The sequence below is a fragment of the Solea solea genome, chromosome 6, assembly GCF_958295425.1.
Source record: "Solea solea chromosome 6, fSolSol10.1, whole genome shotgun sequence".
NCBI lineage: Eukaryota > Metazoa > Chordata > Actinopteri > Pleuronectiformes > Soleidae > Solea > Solea solea.
The window spans coordinates 7,602,488-7,612,986 of NC_081139.1; the positions used below are offsets into that span (position 1 = coordinate 7,602,488).

Here is a 10,499-nt window from a genome sequence, read left to right on the forward strand (position 1 = left end):
CAAATCTTTGGTTGACCCGTGAGCACATATGGTAGGAACCAATACTGCGTCGGGGAGAACGTTCGCTGTGACACAACGCCGTGTGCGTCGTGAGTTTGTGTTCGCAGACTGAGCGATTGAAGCCATGGCAGCTCCTGACCTGCTGAAAACGCTTCTGTTCACTATCAATAATCTTCTGCAGCAGGAAAAACATAAAGCGGCTCTGGCGGTTTTGAAGGGATTCCGAAACGGCGTCGTGTGAGTGAACAAATGCAATAAACAAACAAACAAGACGTAACGAGTCAAAGCACTGTAGCACGGTTCACCTGTCAAACGACACTCGCACTGCTACTGTTGCTGCAATAGTAACTATACAGTAGGAAGGACAATATTATTATAACGTACACATCTGTGGCTCAGCAGCGATTATTCTGTTCCGAAAGAGTTCAGACTTATTCAATTAATACATGTATTATGTAGTGTTAGGTGTATTTCCTACGTTTATAGCTTGAATATGGACCTGCAACTTTAACAAAGCCAGTTTACCGAAGTTTAAGGTTAACTTTATTGTCATTCAGCTTGTTTATAACATGAACAACAACAGAAATAGATGTGCAATAAATACCTAAATCAATAGTAATAACTTCAGAGCATAATAAATACTAAATTAAATACTAAATTAAACTAAACCTAGTTAAACATAGTTTCTTTCATAGTTCAAGTTAATCGAGTCCATTCTATCAGAGAAAGTGCAGCGGACACCTTTTAAGGCAAGGAGTTCACTGAGTTCATAAGCCTCATCAACAGTTATTGATGATGTATATGTATATTTCACAGATATGGGGCTAAAATCAGAGCCCCACACGCCTTGGTGATGACATTTCTCTTCAGAAGTGGCAGGTAAGTCTGCAGTAAGAATTGACTCGCTTTGTTATGACGGCATGCAGATCCCGCTGACTTCCGAATGTTTTCTTCCCCGTGATAGTTTGAAGGACAAGCTTAGGGCCATTTTGAAGGCAACTTACACCCATTCCCGCAACCTGGCATACTTTGTGTTCACATACAAAGGACTTCAGGCCTTGCAGCAGAAGATGCAGGGAAAGAGTTTGCAGTCTCACTCCTTTCTAGCTGCCTGTGTTGGTGGATGGTTAGTGTTCGGCGATAACAACAGCATCAATAGCCAGGTATGACAGGCCTGTAACCAAAAAGAAATCCTCCATTTTTTTTTTACATTAAGACACTTAAGTTTGTACATTATCTGGTGAATGTGTTATGTCCTTACTCATTTATCTTTTCTTTTGCCTTAGATCAACATGTACTTGCTGTCCAGGATCCTGTTTGCCCTGTCTAAACTGGCTGTAGAGAAAGGATTTATCCCCCGGCCTAAACACGACCCTTTCCCACTCTTTGCCACCCTTGTGTGGGGCATCGTTCTGTGGCTGTTTGAGTATTACCCACACACCCTCCAGCCCTCACTACAGTCCTCCATGAACTACCTCTACCATGACAGCAATGTGTGGCACGACATAACAGACTTCCTTGTTTATAACAAGCCAAGGACTCCTGCTCCTAACTGAAGCTTTGTATTTATTCTAGTATGGTGTTCACCCAAGTACAATAATACATTAATATATGTTATTGTTAGATTTTTAAGAAAGGACCTGATTCAGCACTATCAAACAGTCTCATATAAGTGCAATGAGGAAACTAATTAAAAAAATCAGAGTAGTGAAATAAAACAAATTGAATAACAAAAAACAAAACAAAAATATGAATGAATGAATGAATTAAATAAATAAACAGCAAGAAAGTCATGGACCATTTTAATAAAAAAGGATGCCTCACTGTTGGTCTGTGCTGGAAGCCTCTACTTGAAGATCTTATGGTTTTCAATGGTTTGCGGGACAGAAGCAAGTAAAAGCATCTAAAATGTATTAATGAAGCAGAGAGGAACACACGGGCAGAGAGTTTAAGGACTCGTTCAGACCTGGTTATCATCATCATTTCTGAGTGAGACAGCAGTAACTACAGCTGTTTACACCTGACATTAAAATGCATCATGGATGAATCTCCCATGACCACATGCAGTCAGATTTAGCTTCTCTCACTTGCTTCAAAATTCACACCAACACTATGTATATACAGCGAGTCAGACTGTACAGATGGGTCCATTGTTAGTGTGTTTATGTTTGCTGGTGTGTGTGTGTGTGTGCGCAGGCAAGTTACAGGTGCTGAGGAGGACTTAAATGAAATGACTACTCAATGAAAACAAGAAGCAGGATCTTAACTATTAGAAAAAAGAAACCATATAAAGATCAGAATGTGTTCAGAATGAATTTAACCTCATCATTCAAACCTGTGCTTTCTGAATGGGGCCTTAAACTTGTATAATTCTGGTCTTAGTTTTAGATTTAAAATGATTGTAGTTGAGAAATACATGATGCTCTTTTCATGGTGGAACATCACAATACAATATTCAGTCCTGCAGAGGTGAGAGGTGTCTGCGTCTTGTATTACCAGAAGAGGAATATTAACAATATTCTAGGGTTTTGAATGTTGGTTTTATTGTTTGATTATAGCCTGAAGTACTATGGCAAAATGTTTTGATTCAACTCTTTGTCTTGGGTTAGTCTTGTTTGTCTTGTGTCTTGTTTGACACTGAATATCCACTAAGGAAATACACCAGCATCATGTCACTATTGTTATTTGACAAAAAACAACTTCAAATTCTGATGTTGTTACTTGATAATTTCACTTCGTTTGATTGTGGGAACTTTGATTTTTACAAGTGTGTCAGTAAATAGAAAGCAAAAAAACGTTTGATGCAATCTGTTTTCAACGTGCAGGGACACAATTATGTTAATATCAGCAATACTACTATCAACCAATTTGGTTAAATAATAAAAACAACTGCATTCTTTTGTATAATATGTACTGAACACCGAACAACAGCCATTTGCATACAACACTGAGCATCAAACACAAGGCGACGAAGATTGTTCATTGTTGTGGTTTAGCCTGTGACTCACATGTACTGTGTTCACCTTCAATAACCAGAGACACCCTCATTCCTCAGGAATCTTCAGTAAGACGAGACATCAAACTACTCCCTGCTGCACCTCTGCAAAAGTTCATTTTGCTCATGTGCATGTGATTAAGTTGGTTTAAAAGGTGCGAGGTGTGCTTTTATTATCATTTTCAATAACACCTAAATAAGTGTTTTAGTCATGCATCTCACCCGTTGCTAATTCCTGTTTAATTAATCACGGTAGAGAATCTGTTGGAATTGATACACACATCACGTGTCTAAACACACGTGGTTATGTAAACTCATTTAAAATAAAACACGTACGCGATTCCTCAATGTAGTTTTACTATTTTTGATTAGGAGTAGTGAAAAGATACTACAAATCAGTTTTATTCCATACCAATTTCTGCCTCTATGTCAGTCAGAGGGAAATAGTCTTCATATAACACCTTATTTTACTGAAAAAAAAAAGCTTAGCATCAAGACATATGACCAGTTTACAATATATGATGGGGTGTCACTGAATAAACCAAGAGTATCGAAAGCACAAAAACCAAAACAAACCTCAACATCCTGCAACATCTGACTTCTGCTTACACTCATAAGTTCCTTTAATGCATATTCAATTCTAAAGGTTGAACTTTTTCTTTGTAGAACACAAAGGATGTTAAAACTATTTAAGCAGTTTGTCGTAAGTTACAAGTGAAGTACAAAGCTCTAAAACCTCACATCACATTGTTATTTAATCCCGACTATAAACTGAATGAAACTACGTGTGAGCCGACACTGAGAGGATAGTAAAACCCTCCAGTCCTCCACCACCATCATGTGACCCTGATGTGAATGGTGGCTGCACCTTTCAAAGTTAGTTGTTAAACAGAGGTAAAAGGCTGTATTTGACCCAAAGGTCGCAACATCACCCATAAGAATCTGAACTCCCATTTTGAATGACTGAATGAAGCTCAGAAGTGTCACCTGTAACCTAGATCTTATCAGGTGATACCAGCTGACAATCACACTATTGTCCACCCATATGTGCCAATACATCCTCATCTATTTTCCTCTAAGTGGGTATATGGGACCCAAAACTAGCTAATGAGACCATTAACTCCTCTGTAGAAGGTTAACTGATTGATGATATAAATCAAGTGAGAAGTAGGTTCATTTTTCATAGACTTCCATTCAAATGAACTCCTTTTTGCAACTGGCAGAGTCACCCCCCTGGTGGCTAGTCAATGTATTTTAACAACTACATCCACTTTTTCAGTCTGGTCTATGTATCGGACTCATATATGTATCTGTAGGAGTTCAAGGTTTTGATATTGGATGAAAAAATGTAGTGGCTCTGTGAGGCTCTCCTCATTGACCTTGACCTGATGCTGGCACCAGAGGTGGACGATAGACGATCACTAAAAACATTAATCCCTAAGGGAACATGGATATTTAATGGTCATTACCATCAATAACTACAGTCAATAAATGCCAACCTCTTTGAGATGCCACAATAACGAACGTATAAGTCACACGGCTTCCACTGGGAACCATGTATGTCTGTAAAACAGTGCATCCAATAGTTGTTGGGATACAGTATTTAGTCCAAATCAGAGTAATGGACTAAGCAGTGGATACTTTCACACAACATTGTGTCTCAAACAACCCCACAGCTAAAATGGTCCATTAATCAATAGATATTTGTCCTTAAAATGTCTTCTGATGAATTACATTTCATTCAGCGATATTCAGTGATGGCCCCTGATGCAACACAAAGACTCAACTGTTAAAGGGAATGATGGAATACACAAATATATTAAATCCGAGATTAGTAACGACAACAAATAACAACAAACATTAATAATAAAAGAGTTAAAATTGTGAAAATGTGGGTAAATCTAAGGTACATAAGACCGTCCTGACCGTGTGCCTGATGTATAGATGAATAGCTATGTGAGATTCAGAAGAAGACGTGGATTCTAGAGAAAGTGATAAGTATGAATCAGCTGACCACTGTGGTAAACCGTTGTGTAATTCTTATTCATTCTAATCTTTTTTATCCACTGTGAACTTTGAGTACTTGGATGTAGGCTGCTGACAATCTTTATTATTTTTTATTATTATTAATCTGGTGTTTTTAATTGTATTATATATTCTGTAATGTCATGTACATTTAAAAAAAAAAAAAATCTAATTTGACTAAGCCTTGCGTCACATTTTGCTCTCACATAATCTTTCGCAAGAGCTTTGTTCACCATCTCACCTCACCATCCTGTTGAACTGGGTGAAACTAATTACTCACGCACAAGACCCACCTCTTCCCACGAAAGTATGTACGAGTGTACAAGGTGGAGCGTTCCACGTTTTGTTACACATGGCCTGTTGTGCTTAGCAACATGCCACTCTCACCAGCCAGCATGTGGGAGTGGCAGAGGTACGGATATATAAACCTGTGGAGGGAAACAAAAAGGACACTTTTACCACTGCTCCGAAAAAGAATCAGTCAATAACAAATGGAAGGTGAGCGTTTTCTTCTGTTTCTCTCGTGGATACACTTGTGGAGTGACATTTGAAGTAGTGCCCGCTGACTGATAAATGCATGTCTTCCTTGCTTTCAGACTTGTCAATCAAAAATGTCAACCTGGAAAAATCCGAAAACCTGGAGAGACACAGGACAGAGGGATTCAGCAGCTCCAAGAACCTGGTGGTTCGAAGAGGAGCCCCGTTCAGGATCAGCCTGCAGCTGCAGGGCCGACCATTCAACCCCAAGATCGACTTTCTGAGTGTCAAAATTTTACTAGGTACTAGTCTACATTTTTTATTTTTATGAGTCAATGACCCAGTCAGAACCATTGTTTAAACTTCTCTTTTTTCCTCTCTCCCAAGGCCGCCTTTATGTTTCACTGCCAGTCTCTTTCTCCAAGAAAGTCTCTCCCACCAAATGGACAGCGTACATGGAGTCGAAGGACTTGGATTTCCAGAATCCCTCCATCTTCATCTCTACTCCCGCCTCTGCCTCAGTGGGATGCTACAGGTTTCAGCTGCGTGTGTTTACTCAGGGGGGCAAGAGGAAGGCCGCTCTGGGCAGATTCACCCTGCTCTGCAATCCTTGGTGTCGTGGTATGTGAAGCTAAAAAGAAATCTATCTATCCTTTGCACATCAATGGTATATAGACAGACGAGATAAAGCTGGGCTGCAGCCATGAATGCATGTGATTACATGAGCTCAATGTCAGCTTTTCGTTTGTTCCATTTTAATGTTGATGTATTTATTTGTCTGCAGAGGATGCAGTCTATATTCCCTTTGAGGACCAGAGAGAGGAATATGTCCAGAATGACTCTGGGTTATTGTTCATGGGGACAGCGATGAACCTCGTGTCAAGACCATGGTCCTTTGATCAGGTATGGAAATGATTATTAACTCATTATTATTATTATTATTATTATTATAATAATCTTTTGAACTCAACCCTGTATTTCCTATCACTGCTGTGTTACTTCATAAAAATATTGCTTTAAGTATCAAAGTTGAGTATAACTATTTTGTTAAAAGACAGCACTTCATATATTAGAGAGAATAATTTTCTTTTTTCCGCATTCATATTGTATCTTATACATTTCGGTGGAAGCAAATTTGCAAACACACTCTCCCACCTCTAAACCTGACCTCAAATAACTCACACCAGTCACTGCATGTGGGTCTTTGGATACCATTCAAATGTCGTTGGACGTTAATTTAAATTTGAATTGCATCTTGTCTTGTCTTTCTTCCTTCAAAGTATGAGCCTGGCGTCCTGGAGTCATGCCTGAGTCTGCTGCAGGTCAGCCCTCAGCACCAAAAGAGCCGACGAGAGGACTATTTGAAACGGTGCGACCCCGTCTACATCAGCCGGGTCGTGTCTGCCATGGTGAGTAAACCTGCAGCCCAGCATTAAAACCTCAAGATACGTATAAATCCCTCCCTCGCGTTCCGCCTTGACAGTGTTTTTATTTACTTTGCGTGACAGCATGAGTGGCAGTGTTGCTCATAAAGACTAGTTATAGCTTGACGTGCATGAACTGGGTGTGCTTCCCTTTGTAAAGATGAAAACACCTCAGGCAAAGTTCTGGAAAGGAACAGTTGCACGCAGGGACATGGGAACTGAAGTGCACAGATAGAAAGTGACATGTATTTTGTTTTTAGATCAACTCAGAAGATGACCGTGGAGTTCTGAAAGGGAACTGGTCGGGAGACTTCCAACAAGGAGTGAATCCCACCGTGTGGACGGGGAGTGGGGACGTCTTGAGTCAGTGGACACAGTCCAATTACAAACCAGTCAAGTATGGGCAGTGCTGGGTGTTTGCTGCCGTCATGTGCACAGGTGATTATACCACAAAACATTTCAAATGGGAATCAATAATTGATAACCAACAGCAGCCGTGGCCTGTATCATGTTTTCCATTGTGCCATGAGCAGACGTATTCATTAGTGTGTCTGTGTGTTCTGATTACGTCCTTCAGTCATGAGAGTTCTTGGCATTCCTTGCCGCGTTGTCACCAACTTCAACTCGGCTCACGACACCAATGGCAACCTGGTGCTGGAGGAGTACTACAGCGAAAAGGGAGAGAAGCTGAAGATCAGCAAAGACAGCTTATGGTGAGTGGTAAATATTTCTTACTTTCATGGTGCATTTAGTGACAGACTATTTTAATGGCTCATGCTGAGTAATACTTTTTTTTTTTTTTTCTTGACAGGAACTTCCATGTCTGGGTGGAATGCTGGATGACTCGTAGGGATTTAGTATCTGGGATGGATGGATGGCAGGTTCTGGACCCAACCCCTCAGAACAGGAGTGGAGGTGTGTGACAAACACTGTTTGTTACGAGTTTCTTATTTGTTGTTTAGTTGCTTTTGATCTTGTGTTGAAGACATGACACATTTTCAAAATTCTTATTTTTTTCTATTTCACCCCAGGCGTGTTCTGCTGCGGCCCGTCGCCGGTCAAGGCCATCAAGGAGCGCCGCATGGACCTGTTTTATGACATCCCCTTTGTTTATGCTGAGGTGAACGCCGACATACACACAATCATAATGAGCGAGGGTCGCGTGCTTAGCCTCAACAAAGACACGGAGAGAGTCGGATCCCTCATCTGCACCAAAGCCATTGGTTTCCCCAGACTTCAGAACATCACGGGAGACTACAAATACATCAAAAGTATGATCCAGTAGAACCATGTCCAGCTGTTTCTGACAATTCACCCGAATGTTTACCAAAGTTCCTTTGCTCACATCGTCTGTTTCTCTTCATGAAATAGGCCCAACTTCAACAATCTCATCGAGAAGCTCCGCATCAGACGACTCGACATTAAGAAGAGGTAAGTTTTTGATATTTTAATTCAGTAGTGAGAGTTATCAGTTATTCAAACGTGCATTATCTCACACACTGGATATCCTCATATTTTATTCAGCAAGCGCATCCAAAGGAGTATTAGTCTCTCTGACCCTGGATAAAGCTCCTGTCGCTGGAGAGCCCATCCGCTTCACAGTGAAGGTCATGAACAAACAGAACCATAGCAAGTTAATGAAGGTGAATATCAACGCTCAGGCCAAAGAATACAACCACTCCCCCTCAGACACCTTCTGGGAAACCAATGGCATCATACAGCTTGAACCAATGGAAGGTAAGTCTGCTCTAAAATCTTTCACTTCTGCTCTGCCACTTCTGCTTTATCGTAGAATGAGTTTGACGATGAATGTCCCAAACGTTCTTCTCGCTCTTCATTTCAGTCAAAGTTTTGACCAAGCAGATCGCGCCAGCTCAGTATGAGGATGTGATCGGAGACGACCTGATCAACCTTGCAGTAGTCCTGGAAGACATGGCCACGCACAAGTGGGTTCTGGCCTCAGAGGAGTTCAATATTGCCAGCCCACAGCTCACCATACAGGTAGATTTTCTACGACTGTTTGTCACCCAATAGATTTAGATTAGACTTTATATGTGTGGGGTTAACATGCAGTATCCTCGTGTGACAGCTAAGTTTTGTCCAACCATGCAAAATGTTTACAAAATCCTAAACTTTGCATACAAAATACGTCATGCCAGTCGGTTACAGTAGATGGGAAATGTAACATTAACCTTTCAAATGTGATAGTATGTTAATTTTATAGATAATATCCAATAGCCTAATGGAGAATGTATGTGATATTTGCTCACTTGTGTTTGTTGTTTGGGGAGCAAGGTCATTTCTTTCCTCACTAAAACCCATTTCTCCTTCAGATTGCAGATGAAGACTCCGTTGTGGCCAACAAGGAGCAAACTGCCACCGTGAGCTTCACCAACACGTTTTCTCACATGGTGGGTGGAGTACTGACGGTTGCCGGAGCTGGGCTGATCCCGGGCAAGATTCACTTCAGGTAACAATGATGTTTTAAATTGTGTACGTGTTGAATGTGCGATGTGGCACACACACACACACACACACACACACCTCAATTATTCTATAAGTAAACAACTGGCTGCAACATGAATAGGTGAAGGGATGGTCAAACAAAGGAATGCCACCGTGCAGTACAAAGTGTCTTGGTGGAATGTAGGCTTGTTAGGACCTGAGCACTGACTGGTGCTTTTGTATCCACTCTTTTTCTTTCACTTACTCTTTGAGTGCACCTTTTATTACTGTTTCATTTACATGAAGCTTTAGGGTGTGGTCTATATTTGCTATACTCTGACATAAGAAATTATTGGTGGCCTCTCTCTAGTTCGCCCCAAAATCAATAAGCTTATTGGTTATATCACTTTGGAACAATTACCACAGCAGTTGCACAGCTTTTATGTTCTGGAATCTAATAATTTATATTTTCTCTGTGTCTTCGTGCAGGATATTCCCACTGCGAGCAGGGGGAAAAGTGGAGCAACGCATCAATTTCATCCCCAGCGTAACGGGAACAAAGATGCTGCAGGCGAGCCTGTCACTGACGAACGTCAACTCCACAATCAGAGGCTTTAAGATGGTCCGGGTCAACAGAGCTTAGATCCCTTTATTCCTACTTTGGCTCACGCTTCAGCAAAAAACGTTACATTTCTCATATAATTGTGATACAGAGTGCTTGTGCCGCATCATTTGTTTTTATTTGTAACGACCAGGTCTCCCACCTACATCACTGACAGGGCACTTGTCTGTTACTGTACATAATTTGAATGTGAATTTAAATGTTATATATAGTGCATGTACATATACATATATATATATATATATATACATTTATTTATTTATTTGAGCCATTTAGGTCAACCCAATTACTTGAAAAAATCAGTGTGAGCTTTGATGCAATATTGTGCTTTTTAAAAAAAATAAAAACGTTGTTAAAATAAATGTACTGTCACATTTTCCAACAAGTCTATTCATGCAGGTTGATGTTATTGCAGTTCTGTCTTTGCCCAGAGGAGGGAAACCTTCCCTCAAAAAATGAAAGAAAGGGTCACTTTGGGTCAGAGTTCATTTCACACTCACTTTGCCTCGTT

At 40.5% G+C, this 10,499-nt stretch overlaps 2 protein-coding genes across 3 annotated transcripts; both read left to right on the forward strand.

The window, feature by feature from the left end:
* Positions 1 to 92: 92 nt before the first annotated feature.
* Positions 93 to 2,907, forward strand: pxmp4 (peroxisomal membrane protein 4). Its single transcript, XM_058630655.1, has 4 exons — positions 93 to 237; positions 817 to 879; positions 965 to 1,163; positions 1,287 to 2,907. The coding sequence occupies exons 1-4, from the start codon at positions 125 to 127 to the stop codon at positions 1,554 to 1,556; spliced, it is 645 nt and encodes a 214-aa protein (XP_058486638.1). The 5' UTR covers positions 93 to 124; the 3' UTR covers positions 1,557 to 2,907.
* A 2,314-nt stretch (positions 2,908 to 5,221) lies between these two features.
* On the forward strand, positions 5,222 to 10,461 carry tgm5l (transglutaminase 5, like). Of its 2 annotated transcripts, XM_058631675.1 has the most exons (14): positions 5,222 to 5,518; positions 5,617 to 5,799; positions 5,885 to 6,118; positions 6,282 to 6,400; positions 6,778 to 6,906; positions 7,182 to 7,359; positions 7,499 to 7,634; positions 7,733 to 7,836; positions 7,953 to 8,192; positions 8,293 to 8,352; positions 8,446 to 8,658; positions 8,765 to 8,922; positions 9,255 to 9,391; positions 9,856 to 10,461. In XM_058631675.1, the coding sequence occupies exons 1-14, from the start codon at positions 5,512 to 5,514 to the stop codon at positions 10,007 to 10,009; spliced, it is 2,052 nt and encodes a 683-aa protein (XP_058487658.1). In that variant the 5' UTR covers positions 5,222 to 5,511; the 3' UTR covers positions 10,010 to 10,461. The 2 variants fall into 2 exon arrangements, with proteins under 2 accessions (XP_058487658.1, XP_058487657.1); XM_058631674.1 differs by lacking the exon at positions 5,222 to 5,518 and having other exon boundaries at positions 5,540 to 5,799.
* The last annotated feature ends 38 nt before the right edge of the window (positions 10,462 to 10,499 follow it).

Excerpts from the sequence above, each read along its gene's own strand:
- pxmp4 (XM_058630655.1), top strand. The coding sequence starts at position 125 with ATGGCAGCTCCTGACCTGCTGAAAACGCTTCTGTTCACTATCAATAAT. Across the intron at positions 238-816 it reads GGATTCCGAAACGGCGTCGT|ATATGGGGCTAAAATCAGAG; the intron begins GTGAGTGAACAA and ends TATATTTCACAG. Across the intron at positions 1,164-1,286 it reads ACAACAGCATCAATAGCCAG|ATCAACATGTACTTGCTGTC; the intron begins GTATGACAGGCC and ends CTTTTGCCTTAG.
- tgm5l (XM_058631674.1), top strand. The coding sequence starts at position 5,598 with ATGTCTTCCTTGCTTTCAGACTTGTCAATCAAAAATGTCAACCTGGAA. Across the intron at positions 8,193-8,292 it reads AGACTACAAATACATCAAAA|GCCCAACTTCAACAATCTCA; the intron begins GTATGATCCAGT and ends TTCATGAAATAG. Across the intron at positions 8,923-9,254 it reads GCCCACAGCTCACCATACAG|ATTGCAGATGAAGACTCCGT; the intron begins GTAGATTTTCTA and ends TTTCTCCTTCAG.